The sequence below is a fragment of the Chiroxiphia lanceolata genome, chromosome 3 (assembly GCF_009829145.1).
Source record: "Chiroxiphia lanceolata isolate bChiLan1 chromosome 3, bChiLan1.pri, whole genome shotgun sequence".
In the NCBI taxonomy this organism is placed as follows: Eukaryota; Metazoa; Chordata; class Aves; order Passeriformes; family Pipridae; genus Chiroxiphia; species Chiroxiphia lanceolata.
In genome coordinates this window covers 21,086,490-21,108,300 of record NC_045639.1, presented here as the reverse complement: position 1 = coordinate 21,108,300, position 21,811 = coordinate 21,086,490, and the positions used below count along the sequence as shown (strand labels likewise).

The following is a 21,811-nucleotide window of genomic DNA, read 5'->3' as shown; positions in this document are numbered from 1 at the left end:
CTGTTAATTCTTAGGGGTTTTTTCCATAACTGTTATCTGCTTATCTATTTTTTGTCAAGCAGTATCACCACATCTGTCTGAACTAGGCAATCTGGCAAATTAGGAAAAAATTAATTTTACTGTAAATGTTTGATTATAAATCTGATTTTTGCTGCAGCAGATGCCACTGAGGGCTAAATCGTGAACTCAACAGTCAGTGGAGTTCTGGACTCCAAAAGAATGAAACATTGACTCTCAGGATACATTTAATGGCAAGCAGGCAAATTAGGACAATGCCATACTTCATTCTCAGTGTATGTCACAGGGATAAGGAACTCTAACCAGATTTGAGAAAACGCTGCTTTTTCCTTGCAGAGACTTTGATTTACAAAAGTAAACACAATGTCCTACCGTTTGGTTTCTCAGGTGGTGACCATTCCACAGCCAGTTCTGTAGCGCTGATAGTTTTTACCACCGGTGCGTGTAGCCCTTCTGGAGGAGCTTGTGCAGTAACTACAGTTACTGGCTGGCTCTTTAAGCAGCCTCCACTAGTACAAGCTTGCACAGAAAAAACATACTTCGTAAATGGAATGAGATTCCAAATAATTGCTGAGGTCTTTAAGCCTTCATACTGGCCACAAGGCTGAAGATCAACCGAGCTAGTACATGTCAAAATGTATTTCTCTATGGGTCCAGAGTCATTGGAGACACTTGTCCAGTAAAGTAAAACAGAGTGGTGACTGACAGGAAAAACGGGATTTAAATCTAAGCTTCCTATAGGTGTCCCAGATTTTGTTCTGTATGTCACTGAGGCACTTCTTGTAAAACCATGAACGTTGCTGGCTTGGATGTAATAGGAATAGAAGGTATATGGAGCTAACACAGTATCCGTGAAGGTCTGAACACCTAAAACAAACAGGTGAGAAGAAAACTATATCAGTCTAACACATTAAAAATAATCTTAATTTGTATAGTTAACATCTGTCCAGTCCTAATCCAGACATATTTATTCCTGTTCACATGCTATTCTTGAGATCATTATAAAACATTGTAACTTTTCAACTTTTTTTTTTTAAACAAGGGGGAAAAAACCTTCTCTTTACCCCTTTATCCTTTATTATCTTCCACTACATATTGGCATCACTAGAGAAATAATTTTCCACTGAACTTCTCTTAGTTCCTCCTTTAATCACAAAGAACATTAACACAGTTATCTTCTCATTCCTCTTTTGCTTGAAAATAATTATTTCAAATGTAAATCAGTGTCAATATTAGTAAATATAATTTAGAGAAAGCAACTCCAAACCATTGTGTAAATTTTCAGACCTCTGGTTTTTTATTAATTTCATAGCATAAGACCAAATATTTCAACTTTGTGTGCTTTCACTTCCTCACTTCTACTACAGTGCTTAATAGTTCATTCGTAAAGCATTTGATCTTGGATGAGAAGTGAAACAAAAGTGCCAATAATTACTAAAAAGATCTATCCAAAGCCTATATTTACCTTCCTCACCCTTACTTTCCATTACTCTAGTTAGTTTTTTAGCATCTTTTTAGTACCCATGGCCATTAATAGCTGCTGCATAGATCCCAGAAGTTACATATCTTAGTGATCACAGCACAATATGAATTTATGCACAACCATACCACAATATGTTATTTTGCCTTAAGAAATAGTGAACATTGAGTAATATATTACATGTCAGAGCATGGATACTCTTAAACTCCTTCAAAGCAAATGGAGAGGACACAGCTATTTCTAAGTTTTCTGCACATCTGCGTTGGCAAGCCAGCCCTGAGTACAACTTAAGAGCTTATGAGTATTGCTACATATTCAACCCTTGACATTGCAGCACAAAAGCAGCAGTGTCAGCCCAGTAATTGTTTATAGAACTTCAACTCCCTATAGCTATCTCAAACTCATCACTGGAGCCCCACAAGGAGACTGAGTTATCTTCAGGCCTTGCGAACTGTGGTACTTCAGGCAAGCCTGGAGAACAACTCTGCCAGCTGAGCAATGGCTGTTGAGACTTCTTCATGTGTTAATAGCGAGCAGGCAGAAGATGCAGCAGATTTCAGTCTTGCTGGAAGGATTCAGCTGTTTCTTCTTCCACTTTGGGGTTAGCATGGTGTTCCCAAGTGTGAGTGCAAGTACTGAAATATATTGTAGAACTGCTGAGCCCTTTCTGAGCTCCATGGTCACAGCTGCCCTGGCTGAAGTGCTTCTGGGCACAGGAGTGGGTACCAAAGTTGGCAAGAGTCCTCAGAGTGTGACAACCAGTTGCTGTGAAGGACATGACAAGTTGGAGCTCGCCATGTGTCCAGTTTCCAATTTTGTAGCCAGAGGAAAAAAATGGCCACAGAGGCAGCATGAGGCAGCATGGTAGAAACATGGGAGAGCTGCACTTTATCTGATGGTAGGATCATCCATTCTATGAGCCTGCAACTCAAAAGAGCCACAGAGAAGGAAAAAAGTGCATAAGGAAAAAAAAGAAAATAAGAAATAAAGAAAAAAAAACCAGCTAGACTTCTATTAGCAACAGCAAGTATCACAAATCCTTGTGAGATAAGAGTATCCCCAGAGTCAGAGCTAGACTGTACAACCTCTCCCCCACCCCGAACCATGTGATGACCTGCAACCTGATCTAGAACCAACAAGCAAGTTAGGACCTACACCTAAATCAGGTGTTCTAGAACAAATTCTAGAACAGACAAGTGAGCTAGAGCATGCTCTGGAATCAAAGAGCAAGCAACATTGTGAACTAGACCAAAAATATCTAGAACCTGCTAAGAAACCATTAAATGGTTCTGAACCAACCAGCAGTCCTGAACCAACCAGCAAGCTAGAGCTAGACCATGGTCCTGAACCAGCAAGCAAGCTAAACTATCATTCCACTCCAAGACTAGCAGGTGAGCTAAAACACTAGAAACACACATCTAGAACCAACAAGAAAGATAGGACACTATCTAGCTCCAATGTGCAAGCTAGAGTGTGATCTAGAACTGCCTCGCTACCAAACCTAACTCCATAATTCATTCCTGCTCTAGAAATGGCTGCACCAACACCACCCTAGCTCTACACCCAACGAATCCCTGAAACCCAGCTTCTAGAAGAGACCTGGACTTGTAGAAACTCTAGGGACAACCCAGACTGTAGGGCCCCAAGTCTAATGCCAACAGCAAGCATATTACTTTCCCCTTTTCCTACAGAGATTGAAAGAGGTAGATCACACAGAATGCTGATGTGTCTGCCAGAAAAGTAACCAGCACCATCTCAACATTACAGGAAAGTTCTATTCAGTATTGATGAATACTGACAATGAGTATTGATGGAAATTTTTTTTCCATAGGAATACAGGCCAACAGGAATATAGGCTAGATAAAATAGGATAAAGCCAAAAGTAAGAAGGTTCTACATTCCTCAGCTGAACAACTCCAACCACACTTTGTTCCCCAGGGCTCAGTATTAGAGCCAGTTCTATTTAATAACTTTATCAATGATGTGGATGAAGGGATCGAGTGCACTCTCAGTCAGTTTGCAGACAGCACCAAGTTGGGTGAGAATGCTGATCTCCTGGAAGGTAGGAAGGCCCTGGAGAGGGATCTGGACGGGCTGGATAGACGGACTGAGGTAAATTAGATGAGGTTCAACACAGCCAAGTGCCAGGTCCTACATTTGTGTCACAACAACCCCATGCAGCACTACAGGTTTGGGGCAGAGTGGTTGGAAAGCTGCCCAGCAGAAAAAGGACATGGGGGTGTCAACAGATGAACATGAGCCAGCTGCGTGCAGTTGTACTCTCAGCACATAAGCATTATAAAGTCCACACTATACTGAGAAAAAAATAACATTATCAAAAGTTCTGACAGCATTAACAATGCTTGATATTCAAACACCAGAATATGATTTCACATCGCTAATTAGGGGTATTGCCTGGAAATGCCACAAACATTTTTTGAAACCAAATCTATGTTTCTAAGAACATGTTTTCTTAAATAGAATCATGCTAATGTCTCATTATACAGCTAAACCCATACAGAATTTTTCACTCTTTACAAAGTGTGTAGGTAGTGTCATGAAATAACATCCTCAACAGTGCACTGTTTCAAGTACATTACTAAGCACAGATTTATGACAATGAAGTATAATAGCTTTTCTTTTGAAACTAATTCATATTTTTACTAAAGTTAGGCCTTTAAACCAAATTAAAGAATTAGAATATTCTCTATCAGTTCTCTAACTTTTTTTTTAATGTTTCTTTCCCCCAATCACTTTATCTCATGCTTACATTGGGTTGCACACCTTTCCTCATGGTATGTACTGCAGAGTGCCCAAATTCACAGCATAAGCCACAGAGTAATGAACTGTAACACTGTGGCATGAACCAAAAGATAAAAATGTGAGGTGCATTCCAAAGGATCTGTGCTTCCACTGAATAATAGCTCTTTTTTTCTTTTCTCCAAGGTACACACCAACAATTAGAGAGACTCAACTTCCGCAAAATATTAATGCTGCATTGGCAAGAAAATGCAAAAGCTAAGGAATCTGGTAGAACAGAAATCAAACCTTAGTGGCATTAAACCACACCTGTCTTCTTTAAAAAAAAAAGAAAACACTTGTGTGCCACATATACATACAAACAGTATCCAAATCCATCTCCTTTTCTTTGATAAGTAGAGCAATATTACCACAAAATGGCCTTTCCACCTTGGACAGAGTGTCTAATCCTTGAGGACTGCCTTCTGAGGATCCCTTTGCAAGCCTCAACATGAGAGAAGTGGTGCTGCTAAAGACAGATCAGGAGCTACACTGATAGCTTAACAGAAGGTGCTAAAAGTTAGAGGCCACAAAAAGCTTTCCTAATCTGTTAACAGTTTAAAACCAGGAAGATGAAAAAAGAAACTTAAGCACATTATGGTCTCTTCTGTTCACCCAAATTCTTCATCTGTGACTTTGACTCTTTTAGATTTTGGAGTCTGTGTGTACTTCCAGCGAATAATTCCGGGGAGTCAATTTTAAGTTTTTCAGATTAAAAAGAAAAAAATTATCAGCTATTTTGGGTGACTCTGTGTCAGATTTTACACTAAGGTATTAATTTCTTTCAAGCAACATTAATAACATAGAACAGTAACTCTGTAAAGAAAAACAGAAAAATGTATTTGAAACTACAGAGAATGATAATGATAGAATTGCAAAATAATTAAGAAACATCACACACACAAACATGAAATCTTTGATGTCACCTTACTTACTATAAGGATAGTAGTCTTCAGTTGTATAAATTTCTTCCTCATCCCTATACAGCTGGTAAATAAGCCTGTTAGAATTTGGAGAGTCAGGGGAACTCCATGAAAGACTGATAACAGAGGAATTGAGAACTTCTCCTGTAGGAGGAGGTTGCTGGAAAGGAGCTAAAACATATATACAAAAACTGAGGATGTAAAAATGAAGGTAATCAGTAATCATACAAATTTAAAGAAAAATGCAAAGAAACTGCTAAGCTTTCTTCACTGAAAAACCATTGAGTAAATGCACAGTAACCAGGTAAGACATTAATAGACTAAACCAACCCATCCAAGAGCTCCCCAACAAAGTTTTTTATCAGAGTACATGAAAACAAGTGTGTATATATAATAAATAAATGATAAATAAACTTAATCCCCTAACCACCCAAAATTAAAGCAGGTATACCACAGTTTTCCAAACTGCTTTTGGTTTTTTGTTGTTTGGGGTTTTTTTAATGTTTTGCAAAACATCTATAAAACAAGAACATATTTATCTGGTCACATTATTGAAGTTTCCAGTTCAATTGGAATGAATCCTCTGAAAAAATAAATTCTATTTTAGCATAGGCCAGGCACGACTTCCTCTAAGAGAACAGAAATGGAAAATCCAACTAAGTACAAATTTTACTGAATTGTTACAATAAGCCTGCTTAATCAAATAACAGAAACATAAAGAGGTAAATTTTGAAGGCAATTTGCTTCACTTTTAGTCAATTCACTTCCATTTGTTTCCAATGAAATTGAAACCAATGAGAGCAAGGTATCTAACATTTTAAGAAATCAGCTTGAGATGTTTATTTACCAAAATACTATTGTGCTATCACCTCCATTAACTTTGGAAAATGTGCTACTTAATTAAACCATTATAAATAAAGAGAAAAACAAACCCCTACATTAAGTATTATGAGACAATATGAGGATTAGAAACATGCTGATTTTTTTCTTCCTGTTTTTATAAACTATTGTCTTGTTCATTAGGTGAATATTTGCTTAATATAAACAACTCAACAAAAGTTAATTATCAAAATCTATTCATCCAAGCTAATAGGATACAAGAAGCAAAGATGAAGTTGCAGACAGAAAATGCCATGAGGTGATAGATGTAGAGACTTATGCCAAAATCAGCGGGCCACATTACACATGGGTTTTTAATAGAAAATTAAAAAATGAGATGAAGTTCTTCATTTCGAGTAAGACAACGAAAAGCCCTACTACTATTGCAGTCTCTCAGCCAAGAAATAGCAGAAAATCTTTCTAGAATTCAGTGGATTAACAGAAAACATAATCATCATCTCTCATTAGAGGGCACAGGTTGTTTTGCTCCTCAATCTGGAGCTATTGAGTTCAGCTCAGTTAGGAAGTGAATGCATGCTAAAGTGTCTACAGAAGTCAAGTCTGAGAATCAAAAGGAAAAAAGTCCCTTTGGCATTTAAAAAAATTTCTCTCTGTGTCATACATACTTACAAGACCTGAACAATATTAGAAATTTATCACCATCACCTTCATTCTCCATTTGCAATCTCAACCAATTGCATTTGCTGCCACCTGTTTGCTGGTTTGCATTTTATATGTGTAAGCAAAGTACTGCATTTCAGATTTTTGTGCAGCATCTAAGATATTGCTAAGTAGAAAAAATGTATATAGGTTGTTTCCTTAAAAAACACTAGTTGGACAGTGATAGCAACTTACATTTGGCAAAGACTCTAACCAGAAATGGCATGTGTCAACAAAATACTGTTCTGCAGTGAAAATAACCACAAATATCAAGCTAGGCAAAGCTCTATATCTGTGCAACAAGTTAAAACATTTTGGTATGAATAAGCAAAGGACTGTAATTGCTATATCATTTATGTCCAGAAGAGGACTCCGCTTGTCATTTAGAATACTGTCTGATGTATTTTTATCTAACTAAAATCTATGATATTATTTATCTATGTCATATTATTATTAATCAATTTTAGAGTTGAATTGCTATTGACCTTTATCCAATGTATATCCCAACATAAATAAGTAGGTTGGTTTATGTTTGTAAAGCACTTTGAAGATGAACAGCACCATAAAAGTGCCATGTATTATTATTATTATACATTCAGTTGAAACATCTTACATTTTTTAAAGAAACAACAAGCCAATCAACTGTCTGCACAATGAATAGATACTGTGCCTTCTATGGAAGAGTATGGGGAAAAGCAAAGCAAAACTGTGTCTAAACACTTCCAAAATTTGAGGAAAGTTAAAAAAATCATCTTTGGAAACAAAGCAGTCTCTTTATGCTATCCATAATTATAATGTTGTACATTCTGCAACGCATATTATTTGAAATTTAAACTGACTTACAATGAAATACAAACTAGTACCAAAATGAGAGCTGTCTGTGCTTGAAACACTTTGTGCATGTACACCTCTGCTTGTAAATCTATAGTTTTCACACATCACAGTGATGAATATCATGTAAATACCCATCCAGAACACAAAGAAAAAAAAAAACTTTGTTGAAGGAGGATCCAGAAATATACTCCAGAGATAACTTGGGAATGTCTAACACTTTTGTTGCATTACACATGGTTACCAGAGGTGACTGTCACTGTATTACCAGTATGGCCATTACTAATTAGGCCTACTGACAGAAATGCCCAGTTAGCACGTACAGACTTCCTCACTCACTGGTTACCTGACTTCCAAGACTGGGCTATTAACTGGGTACAGCAGTAAGCTGGAGCTTTTTCAGAATTAGCTGAGGTCCTTACCCCATGGTTTGGCATTGCATGGCATGATGTCCTCAAAGCCAATTTCTGACCATTGACCCCAAGACAACTTAAAAATTGAATTTGCTTATTATATATACTTTATCCTCTACTTCTTTAAAATCTCCACCCGCTTGGAGACTGTGCACTGGTGAGCAAATTTAAACATTTAATTTTGACTAATTACAACATAAAGGGTGAAATTGTGCCACCTCTTTCTATCCAGACTCACTGCAAGGGCAGAAGTATAGATATTTCATTGCAACTTGTTTCATTACAGTTCATTATCTGACCTTCCACATGGCATTAGCCCCACCTCACACATGCCAATTTCTTACACTCTGTTACATCGTAACACATATTTTCCCAAACTAACTGAAAAAAAGGCCCCGGGAGGAAAAAGGCAAAGCTACATTGAACTGAGGAGCAGATTTTGAATTAATCACCAGGAGGTGGTTTTCAACAGACCTTCTGTTCTTCAGACCTTCTGAAGGCAGTTCCTCTGCCTTCTGTCAATGGCACCAAAGAGGGCTAAGCTTCAAGTTGTACAAATACTATTGTATTAATGTGACTGAAAGGTGAACTCTGCACTGGTCACTGCAAAGAACATGGTGGGAAGTGCAACAGAAATATGGATCATTACTTCTCCCCTTGCTTAGACTGCAAGCAGAAAATGTGTATGACACAAAGCATTCTGTATGTCTCTCTAGAAAACAGTCCTAAGACACAGTAAAAATCACTCAAACTTCAGGGACCAAATCTGTGTGGGGCTGTGGGGGGAGTAAAACCCAATTTCAGTACTGCTGACCCAATTCAATACTCACTAAATCAATATAAAACTTTAATCTGAAAGACATGCTTTTAAGACCTAACATCCACTTACTTTTACTGCAGCCAAATAGGTTGTGGACATCCAAATTACTAGCATCAGGAACACAGTTGTCACATTTCAAGCCAGTTACAAATTGTTTACAAACACACTGTCCAGTAACAAGATGACAAGTCCCACTAATGGCTCCTGCAGGATGACAATTACAGTGCTGACATCTATAAACAAAAACAAATCAAGGAAGTGATCAAAACACATTAACACTTCAGTTAAGCACAGTAGGGTTTTGTTTAAAAGATTCTTGGGTAACCTAATTAAAAAATCATAAACTGTTCAGTAGTCTGAAACACCGCAGAAAATCTATTAGTCTGATTAAAAAAACTACAAAAACAGTGCCTACTATAAACATTTCAATGCCAGAATAATATTCTAATTTAGATAAAAATGGCTTAGAATTAAAGAGCTTTTATATATATTGATCCATACACAAACTGGATAATAATGTTTGGTAATAACCACATTATGCACTCAATCCTCCAGCCTTACTCACACAACCTTTCTTGAGAGCTGCAGAGTTCAGTGATACACATTTAACCAGTTTCAAAGGTTTCTGTACAAAATATACAACCTTCTACCTCAGTGAAAACTAGCCTTTCGTTGGGGAAAAAAAAAAAATCAATTAATAATTTCTTGTCCACAAAGGCAACTCGAAGTCGAAAAAAATAGCATGCTGTGAATAAAGGAGAACGAATGGTGACCAAAACTGGAAGAAAAGACCATCATATTAAATAAGTGACAGGAAACAAAAAACCAGAAATATGAATGTTATAACAGAAAGCACCATTTCTTTGCAGCCTGATTGACAAAATTGGAAATAACTGAAGAGAATAATTAATTAAATGTGCAAATTAAATTATTTTTTAATTAACAAGAACAAAAAATGTAAAAGCATTGCTATCGCACAAATGCCACATTTCAAGTCTGTAACTCTCTGTGGCATCAGTAGAATACGTCCAGGATTAATTTATGCTTTGGCTTTTGCATGTGAAACCTCTTGCAATCAACTTGTTCTTCACGTGATACACTATTTCCCCACTGACACCCATTTATAGTGTGGATACTGATGTCAGATTGTGCAAATATTCAAAGACTTGGAACATGTCCGAAATTAAGCAAAGCAAATTACTGCAAACACTGTTATGCTACCCATTGCAATACAGACTGCCATTATTAGTCATAACAGAAAGTCAACAATGGCAAATAAAACTTCATACTTTAGATTCTAATTTCACTATATTTTAATTGCTGCAGGCTAAAAGAGTTCTGAAAAACAACAAGGACTAGGAGAAACATAGGACTGTACAGTGAAGCTAAAACATACTGGGAAGTCTACACTTTATTCCCCTTGGTCTGAGCTGGAAAAGTCCAGTTCTCAGGTATAAGCAACACACTTTCAAGGGAATCTTAAATTACTCCAGATACCGGGTCCTAAGATGATGAATCAGCAAAAAGACCTCCGAGAAATCCAAGGCAGAGACAGTCATGCTGTGTCCCCTTTACTCTGCTAACCCTAAGACTAGACAAGAGTCATTGATTCCTATGTGGTGGATTTTCCCTTGGCCAGTTTCATCAGATCTAAGGAAATACATGGTGGTGTCTTTACAAAAGTTACTTTGTCATTTTCCCAGTCATGACCATGTCTTTCTACCTATATGAAAGCAGAAATAAAAGTGAGCTGTTATAATTTAGATATCAGATTTATATGGCAAGAGAGAGGGGAGGGCAAGGTGGAAACTGTTTTCACATTAGGACACTAAAATTCAGGTCAATAATCAGTGAAATAGACATTAAAGGTGACAGATTTTAAAACCAGCTTAAGAAAACTCTTCACATACATTTTCTGCCTATCGCAGAGCTCACTGTATTAGAGTTCCTTTACTCCACAGCAGCTCGTGCTGTGTGATCTCCTGGGGAATCATTCAACACCCTTAAAAAGGCTGATAAAAGCTAAAGCTGCAAAATAAGCTGCAAATTTGTTTTATGGACTAATATCCTTCTGAGAATAAATAAAATACATTCTCTCTTGGAAACCACTATACTGTAGTTTGCTCTCTTTTACAGTCAAGAGAGAAGGGCAGTTTTTTCAAACTCTATTAAGCCTTTTCATCTGTAGACAGTGTATTCAAATCCCCCTTTAAATAGAGGTTTTGTTTAGAGTATTTTAACATCATGACTGAAAAAACCAGTTCAGTTACAGAAAAAAACAAAGACAGAATTATTTGCTCAGTAAGACAGTATTTTATTATTTTAAAATTTCATTACATGAAGATTTAGTTGAGGGGGTGTCAACAAAAGTTTCTCGATAGATAAACAGAGAAAGACAAGCTTCTCTTACTGTTCTTGTATATTTTTGCACCTCTTAAAAATAAGGGTTTCCTGTTTATTGCACTTTTCATTATCATACACACGAGACAATCAAACTCACATACATATACAGTCACAGTGACAGTTTTCAGTGCCTGGCAGGGTGGGGATCTTTCTTTCTGCTTGTTGCATTTTCTTCTAGGAAAAGTGTAGGCTCCCTACCTTCACCTATACTGAATTAGGCTCCAGATCCTGCAAATAACAGCACATATTTCATCATATTCTGCTCCACAGGATTACACATTATATTTGTGTAATCACATTCATAATTTTCTTAAACTGTACAACACCAGAACTGGATTTGTTGTTATGCATAGTTCATGTTTTTCAACCAAGACTAAGGATTCAGTCAATTAATGATTTAAAAATAATAACTAATTCTTTAAAAAAATAAGTAACTTTTAATCACATAAGAAATATTTTCAGCATTCTTGCTAAATGCTACTTTTCCAAAGTACTCCAAGTCAAATATATTTGAGTTTTGTTAAAACAGAATTATATACAATCAAGTAAAACAGACTTTTAAAACATGGAAAGAGAAATGTCATGCCAAGATGAATTGCAATATTGATTTTTTGAGGATAAATGGTTTTTGTAATATTAATATAGAGAAACCTTTATTACATTGACTCTCTAGGTGCAGTTAGAGCCTCTCCAGCAATCTGTTTAAAATCTTCATTTTTCATCCTTACGGGAAAACCTCACTTGCTAAATGGATTTCATAAACAGCAATCTGTCAAGATATATACATATATATAAACAATTTGTGATGTTCATTGACCAGTTCATTACAGTAAACAATACAGAGGTAAAGCTTTACAAATGTGTACTGATGCCCACACCCATTACAGATTGCTCAGACTGCTGCAAATACACAGTATTTGTAATTCTTTAATTGCCAAGAAAATTTTCATGCTTCATAACCTCAAATGCATTAAGGAATATGGAGTTAATGTCTTATCTCTAAAACACCACAAAATAAATCAGCTCAAATATACATTCCTCAGAGTGGGAGAATTTTAAAGCTTCACAATCTGTGTATCACAACTTTTGCTTCTTTTGTGCTATTGTGCAAAGACAGGTACCTCTGCCACTACAGATAGCTCACATCTTTTTCGTTCTGCAAACACAGAGGCCTTAAAAGACATTCGAAGTAAGGATGGCTTAAATGACTCGGCAACTTTATGGAGAAAGAAAAGGTATATTACCCTTTTAATGAAGATATTTAACAGTTAAAGAAATAGATTAAAATAGATTAATAAATAAAGACTTGCATTATCATTTTCAGTGGATAAACATTTCTGCCTGAGGAACTGAGGTGCATTGTCCAAGTAGATGACAACCAAGGAAGCCAAGCATATGAAACACAGGTTAATCATATTAATGTACTACCAGAGTAGTCTTCAATACTGTCATGAGGATTAACAAGTATTAAAGCATTAAAGCCAACTCTGATTTAAATTCCAGAACTGTAAAAACTTTTATCCTTACAACAAGGTCTGGATCTAGATAATTTATATTTTCAGATTTTAAATTTCAGAAGACAGCTTGAAAAGCAGGTATTTGAAGGCCAATATCTAACTCATAAAAGCTATTGCTTAACGCAGACACAAATGTCTCTGTCACCTGCTAAAAACTGGGGGGGGGGGGGAGAATTTATTTCAAGTAACTAAAAAAAGAGTATCATTAATAGTAAGGAAAATATATTTAAAAGGGAACTTTAATATTACACGGATTTTATACCTTACCATTAGAAATGACAGGAAGTGAAAATAGGAAGTCCTTATTCCTACAGATTACTTTATGACCATTAGTAGATGCCTCTATGACCCGAAACAGTAAAAAATAATTTTAAAAATCTCTAATGAGTGACAGTAATATAAAAGTTAAAGTGAAAAATCTGCAGAATAATGTCAAATATATGCAAGATGACACTTATAATCACTGCCTAAAAGCTTGTCTACCCCACACTAGCAGGGGGAAAGGAGCACAGGAAGAGGAATATTGCACAGATTTTGCTTTTCTCTGTGCTGTGTGGTTTGGGGTTATAAAGGCAAAATTACAAAATATAACCAAACAACACCATCAGTCTGCATAAAAATATGATAGCAATAGAGCTGTACAATCTTTCTGGACAATATTTAAAAGGAAATTGAGATTGTGAGGATTAAGCAAGAAAGATGATCCTGGAAAAGAAAGATAGAGCAATAATTGGAAGAACAGTGCAGTACCTATAGATATGTTTTGCCCCTTACATTGCAGGGAATGTATCTATATAATTCCAATGTACCTAGAGGCCCCAGGCTACATTTGATAAACAATTTACCCTGCAGCACATAACAAAATGTTGAAAAAGAATACACTGCTTCAGAAAAACAGATTTTTAAGAGTAAAGGTGCAGTGAGTATTTGTATTGCTATCAAAAGAAATTTGGAAACACAAGGATATATGTAGTTTTTCCTTTTTTTCCCCAACTAAAATATCTTCCTGAAATATATAAAAGCAATCATTGGTTATAAGAATGGCACATTACCTGCATTTTAATCGTTAAAAATTAACACTTCAGAAAACAACACACCTTACTGAAGATGTAGAGAAAATGTAATGAAACAATTACCAAATTACTATAACATTAGAAAACATTAGTCTTATACAACTTTCATGCTGTTTCTGTGGCAAAATTTCTATTTCCTTCAGCTCATGGGAGCACAGACAATTGTATAACGTATCACATGTAAATCAGAGGGCACACATGAACTCAAAGGATTAAGGTAACTAGAACACATCTTTTCATTGTCACTAAATCTTTGACCGAACTACTATCAGAAAAATGTAACAAGGAGATTGTAAGTGTAAAAAAAAAGAAACACTCACCTCCCTGTTTCAGAGTCAAATCCAAAATAAAGTTCTTTGCAACGTTCGCACGTCTGTCCTGTTACAGAGGCATCTTGGCAACTACATTGGCCAGTTAGTTTATCACAGATCTGATTCACTGAACCAGCTATGTGGCACAGGCATGGCAGACAGCCAGTGACACTGGATGGAGAAAAATAAAAACCTGGAAAATAAAGGGATTTTGAGAATAGACAATACGCAAAAAGTGAACACAGTAAGATCATTATCAACTTATCTAAAATCAGGAATGAAACAACAGAATCAAAGGTTAGGTAACACACGTGTCGACTCAAATAAAGCACTGTAGTCTTCCTCCACAGCTGAGCTTCTAAATTTTCTCACTGGCACTTTGCAAAGCTATTATTCATTCTCCATTTGCCAAGTCCGATTTTTTATTCTCTCTATACTTTTAGACAGAGCAAATGCAAAATAGGGGGAGTACATGAATGTGTTTATGGGGAAAGTAAAGACCCAAGGACATGAGAGGTACTAATGAATGCACCACTAGCAGTAGAAACATAAAAAATAACATATGAGAACAGATATTTGTCCCTTTTAGTCTGAGATCTCATCTCTGAAAATGGCCAGCTGCAAACCATAAGAAATGCAAATATTTTCTCAAGAAAGTCTCTTAAATCTTTCTCAACTAATGGTTGCCTTAATCCTTGAAACACTATCACATTTCTTAGGAAAAACTCCATTTGATGAGTATTCCCAGGTCTACGTAAAATTTGTATTTTAGTCCTCTGTAACACAGAGCTTGTATCGAACACAAATACTTTCATAGAAACTGAAAAACTGATCAAAAAAAATTACTTATCTGCTATTAAAAAGCTTTCATTCTGAATCCCATCCTTTTCTCCCTGCATTATTTCCAGTTATGGAGTATTCACTTCACCTTCCCCACAGTATATATGGTATGCTTCTGCTATGCTATCTTTCATCCTATTGCCCTCGCAACCAATCTTTATCTATGCCTTGAGCACATTACTGATAAATACAGTTTATAGATAGAGTTTATACAGCTCTAATCTGGTCATTGAAGAACTTACTCATTATTCACAGCCTCACCTGAAATTTCCAACGAGAGAGCTTTTACACACATTGTTTTAATGATGCTGTACCACTTGCATAACCTATTTTGCTATGTATGGACTTATTCCATTCTTACTAATTTCTTTCTGATCAGTAGACAATTCAAGCAACGGCATACCAGTAAAATATATTATTTCATAAGTTTCCCAAATTATTTTCTATTTTTACCTGATTAGTAATAAATATTCTACTGGGGTTTTCCCACAACTTCCTCTGCTTTTTTTTTTCCCCTCATCCCTTTGGAGTGGTACAATATATCAACAAATGTAGCAAAGCATGAGAGCTCTGCAAAGGTTACTGGTGACATGGTATTAACAGGTTCTAGTCAAAAACAAGTACTTCTCTTGGAAAATGAAGCCTAAGATAGGGCCATTGATTCAAGTTTCTATCTGTCAGATGGTTACTATTAATTTTTATTGTACAACTTTGATAGAAAAATTTCAGCTGTTACTGAGATACACAGTATTCTCAGGCACTTGCCCTTTCCTTTCTCCAGGTAAAGTTCAATCAGTAGTTTCTTAGTCATGTTCTCAGTTACTGAATATTATTTGCTGTCCAATAACTTCTTGATGTCCTGCTTTATAATAAAGAGCCCAAAATTATATTGTAACATGTCATATTGCCCAAGGCCTTATTATTTGTCTTACAAGAGATAGCTCTATATATACACCCCTAGGGTGGTATTCTCTGTCTTTGCAGCAGTGTTGCGCTGTGAGCTCATATCCAAATAGCAGAGGAACTAAACAAATTGAAAACATTAGAATTTTACTGCTCAAATCTTTGTTCAAATTTAGCCTCTGGTCCTCAGTGAGATAAATCTCAAGTGGACAGTGAAGTGATATCAGTCTCCAGTTAACATACATTCGCATCATAAAAAACCATGCTGTTGGCACTTTATTCCGGAGAGGCCCCAAACTGAGCCACCACAGAGACCAAATAGCTTGAAGTTATTAGTGAGGCAGCATGTATTATCTCATACTGCAGTTGTCTGCACAGTGCAGTGCCCATCCTGTGCATAAATAGAGGAGACCATTTCCCAGCAATGTCACTCTCGAGCACAATGAACAACTCCACTCACAGAACGTAACACGAAGGTAGCAAACAAGTTTAAGCCTGGACTCATGCAGAAGGTCAAAGCATTTCTTCAGAACCCAGTTTATAGTTGCAGTAAATGATAAGCACTCAGGCTAAACCAGATCATTGTCCACCTGAAATTTTGCATGAAACTATGATTCTATGATTCTATTCTATTCTAAGAAAAGACTATAATGGGTAAATAAGCACATCTCTAGAAAATAAATTCGTTCTGCCTGAGCAGGATCGATCACTGCAGCATATATTGCTTTTTTCATAAGAGTGAAATTCATAACTATGAAGAATCTATACCTTAATGTTAAACATCCTGGTTCTCCTAACGTCATACTGCCTAAACCACTGTAGAGCAGTGAAGGATTTGGTATGATATTTTTATAATAATCTTTCAGAAATGCTCTAAAAGTTAACTAATTTTCTGGATACTACCACAATGAGAGCAATCTCCTCCCCCAACTAATTTATATGTAAATTAACATGATTAATGTAGACAAAAAGAGAAGAGACATGAGATTACAAATTCATGCTGTTTGTCATAACCATTACCATTATTATTTACTTCCACCACCTAGAATTTGGTAGGAAAGAGTAAGAAACAACTTAATGCAAGCTTAATTTACTGCAAGGTTAGAAGGGCTCATAAAAGTTGCTTTATGAAGGATCCACTGTTGTATAATAGAACTTATTTCCAATTTTAAGACAGCCACTGCAAATCTCCACAAGATCTATGTATATAACAGGTATTATGCTTATTCTTTTTCAGATTTTTTTCCAATTCAACCATAACTGATCACATTTGTCAATCAAGCATACTCTTCATAAGGAAGAATGAAAGTCGTAGCAAAGTATTCAGCTTCCTTTTTTAATAACCCTCTTACTATTTCTCCTACTGTACAGAAAAGGAACACACGAGCAATTCCTTAGCACTTTTTCATGCTTACCAACTGTGGTAGTAACGCTCATTTCTTAACCACAGACTGTGCTTCAAAATGCACGTTTAACTACACCAACAATATTGTCACAGTGTAATTCACATTTTTCTGGCCAAGAGAGGTAGTACATACACAAAAACTCAGAACTGGTGCCCAGACACCCATCCTACATGCTAGCTTAGATCTTTTCCATACTACGTAGCACTCTATAAAAACCTGTGGTCACCAAGTAAAGAACTTAAAACATTACTTTTTTTACAGCTTTTCTGCTCTCATAACAGGATCCAAGACCTGTTGAATAGGATCTGCACGGCACAAATCCCAGTCGGCATGGCAACACAGTTCCAGAATGAGACAGGGACGAACTGCTCACAACAATTTGGGGGCAAGAAAGATCCTGCCTCAATCACTGCAATTGAAGACATCTTGAAAGCAAGTTTATATACAGGGCAAAACTGCTCTTTCATTTTGTTTCATGTGGAATCAAGTATCCCCCTCTTTCCATACACCTTTAGTTTAAAAAAAAAAAATAATTGAAATGTACAGCAATCTACCAAAATGTTATTTGTATGAGAACAAACTGGAAGATGACAAGTCATGGATACAGCCTAATAGGTTAAAGGCATAGCTGAAGGCTCCAAAAAGAGTTTTAAAGAAAAAGATCTCATTATAAAACAATTTCCCAAAACTATATCCAGTTTGAATTTTTCTCAATTGGCAACTCTTCCTGCACTAAGATTTTGGTAACTTCTGGAAACCTCTCAAATTTTATCAAAGCACATAAAAATATACTACAATGGGATGTTATTTTAAATACTACTAACTAAAACAGACTTACAATTACAGAGAATAAGAAAATAAAATACATATAACCTGTATTCCACTAAGAAAACTCGCATCACATAGTTGAAATGTCCCAACACACTAACAAGTCTATAGCATGTTTTTAGGGCTGCCAGTATTAACTAATTAGTTGTGTGCCTTAATTAGATTGTATTGGCTACATATACACTTGGAATACATTTTCTTATCTTTGCTCCAAGACAAAGCCATAGGACATGTTTACAGCACTCAAAGCCAATTAAGATCTTCCATACTTCTATATGGAAGATTTCTTATACTCTCCTCTGTTTTATAGAAAAGTCTCTTTTGGAACATACTAATAAAGAGTATTTATATAAGAGTTAGACATATTAAACATCTAAATGAGCTCACACTAGGATCGACACTAAAATAGCAAAAACAGTGCAGTTTGGTGTGCTACACTAGGATTAATACAGCATTTTTACAGTGATAAGAACTTACACCTGCAGCAGAGAGCTCAGTGTTCAGCACATATATGCTTAGAGTTATTAGTTAGAAAATTTAAAAATAATCCTTACAAAAATATGTTTTAAATTATTTTTCTTTTTAATAGGAACTATTGTGGAAGTATTCCTTTGAGTGCCATGCAAGCTTTTTTTACAAACCAGACTGTTCATACTATCAATTAAACCTTTTTAAACCATTTAGTTCTGCATAAACCCTGGCCTTTCTTTTTCAAGGACAAGGGCGGTCACTGACTCGGGAAGCCTTGACATCACTCCTCTGCCGATCTCTGATTAAGTGGCTGCTACAGAGGGTTAACAGGTCAAATAGCACTGGAGGAGGAACTAAGAAAAACAGAATGCTGCCTTATTTATTAGTATATGTACCTAAAATAATTTAAATGAAAGCATTTTAAAAAATACTTAATGGAGGTTAAGCAGCTTTTTTAACCTCTGTTCAAATTATTGAATGGCATATTAAAACCAATGGAGCTATAATGTACCTTTTAATGTGACCTGCTACTTGAATAAATTGCATATGTATTTAACTTGAACTAAATCTACCTGCTTAATATTATTATGAAGGGTAGGTTAATATTATCTATAGTTTCACTTTACCCACCTACTTTTTAAAACAAAAACACTGAAATATAACTACAGAGCTTCCTACCTATAATGAACATTTAAACTTTATTTACAGTAATATAGTATAAAATCTTGAACTGATATGTAGCAACTGCAATATCACCTACTTGCAGGGCCAAACTGTAAGCAGTCCTTGTGAAAGCCAGTATATCCTCAACACAGCAAGGCAGGTGAATGCTCCTTAAGTGGCACATTTGCCAGCCTCATCAAAGTTTAAGCAACCATCTCTGTGTCTCCCGCCATGCTCAGCTTTATGCATGAAGTGCCCTTCCTGAAGAGATTGCACTCTGCCTTCCAAATTCACATTTTTCATTATGAGGATAGCTGCTGTTCATTAAATTATGCCAATTTATCTCTCATTCAGTGAATGGGCCACGATTATTTGTCTATTTTCTCAATATCTAGAACTAGCCTAGCCTTATTTTGAACATGTTGAAAAAACACTAATAATACAAATTATACAAGCTCTGGCAATAGAATAAATATTGGATGTTGATCAGGACATTAATACTTCCTTCTCGCTCACACAGTTAGGAAGAAATGGAAATATAATTAATAACGTATATACATCAGAGGTGTCAGATATGAAGCTGTCTAAACACATACTAAAAACTGTAGGAACTACTATGATAACAAAAAAAGCAAAACTTACTACATGAAATAGATTGTCTTCCAATTTCCTTACCTGGTTTACACTCATTACACCTTCTCCCCTGGCGCTGAGGCAAACAGACACACTGTCCAGAAACGGGGTCACAAACTGTTCCTGCCAATGTGCCCAGAGCGTCACAGTCACAACGCTGGCAGCCGAGGAGGTTGCTCATGCTGAGGTTGTACGTATGAAGCATGCACTGACTGCACTGAAGGCCAGTTACACCAGCTTTGCAAGGACACTGTCCTGTTGATTTGTCACAAAGCAGAGAGCCATTCACTGTACCTGCCTTATCACAGTTACACGGCAGACAAACAAAGGAATGATTCTTCTGTACTTTGCGGTAGCCATCCAGGCATTGGTCGCACTGTCTTCCTCCAATATTTGGTTTACATGCACACTGCCCTGTCGTTGCATCGCACACAGTTCCAGAAAATGACCCTGCAGCATTACATTCACAAGCCTTACAACCAGTTACATCCAGTCCATAAAAGTTGTCCATGCAGGTGTCACAGTGAAGCCCTCTCACTCGTTCTTTACAATTGCACTGCCCGGAGAGAGGGTTGCAGAATTGGTTCACTGAGCCGTGGCTGTTGCACCAACAAGGCTCACATCCATCTTCATTAGCATATCTGAGAGCTTTAAATCCAAAATTGCAACTATCACACCTAAGACCTGGAAGGAGAAAAAGGTATTAATAATAAAAAAAAGGAAAAATCTGAAAAGCTATTAATTTCAGTTTTAAAAAAGGGTAAGTATAGTATACTTTAGTGTAAATAAAAAAGAGAAAAGAAGGACTAATATTCTTCACCAGCATAATTAACAGGAGTGACAGGGCTGTACCAATCAATTGAATAACTGTGGCATCCCAAAAATCTGTTTACTTTTCCAATTTGTTTCAGAAGCAATGCGTTTCTGTTGGCCTCTCAATACAAATTAAGATACTTCTGCAAGAGATTCTTTGTAACGTTTCTAAGACAAACTAGAATTAAGACAAACTAGAATTAATCTCTTTGTCCCCCAGAACAGCACTTGTTGCACAATCAATGCTTATGTGAACTCTTCACCCTATATTGTAGAAATGCAATACACGGGGAATTGCACTGGGCTCTCAATACGTTCTGATAATAGATTTATATATTGTATTAAAAACATTAAATATACTCTAGGACAGCACAAATTAGACTAATTACAACGAATGATTTACTTAACACCATACTTCAGTTTTACCATTGATTACATTTATGTTAGTGCTTACTGTTAGCCCTTACTGAAAGCAGAAAATGTTTTTCATAATACAAAATGAAATATTTTTATCTAAATTATGATTAAGTTAACTCCTGCAGTACATTAAAACCTAAACTGGTTTCGTCATGCTTCATCCTGTAGTTTTATTAGCTTTGTTTTCAAAGTCAATGCCTGCTTTATCCCTGCCCCAAGGGATGGCATTTATATGTTAGTTTATAAAATGTGCATTACAAGAAAGCAAACTAGTTTATTATACGAAAAATGCAAATTCAGCTACGTATTTCCCCTTGCAATGGGAAAATCCTTCACTATGAAGCTACCACTTGACTGCTACATATAGGAAAATATAAACACAATGTTCCAGCAAAGCATTGTCATCATTTAAAAAATACAAAACCATACAAAAATGCATCTAGCAACTTAAATGTAGAAATATAAAACTAAAAATGGTAGGGAATGCATTATATATATGGATAAAACTCAAAAACTCCAACAGAAGGCAAGTTCCTTTAACAGTGATGAATGACTCACCTAAGGCATATCATTTAATTTCAATAAGGAAAATAAAAAAGGACCACTATTGCTGCAAATTTTAAAAATAACTGTATTGTTAACAAGAATTATGACTCATTTTGAACTATTAAAATTGGTCTACATGGATTCATATCATATCAGTTTTAAAA

At 36.0% G+C, this 21,811-nt stretch overlaps 1 protein-coding gene across 1 annotated transcript in view; it reads right to left on the bottom strand.

The window, feature by feature from the left end:
- LOC116783687 (usherin-like) overlaps positions 1-21,811 on the bottom strand; it is a 99,287-nt gene that overhangs the window by 15,400 nt on the left and 62,076 nt on the right. The window contains 5 exon segments of the mRNA XM_032681426.1: positions 391-885; positions 5,233-5,391; positions 8,893-9,056; positions 14,137-14,320; positions 19,914-20,555. Of these exon segments, the coding sequence (XP_032537317.1) occupies positions 391-885; positions 5,233-5,391; positions 8,893-9,056; positions 14,137-14,320; positions 19,914-20,555 (1,644 nt within the window).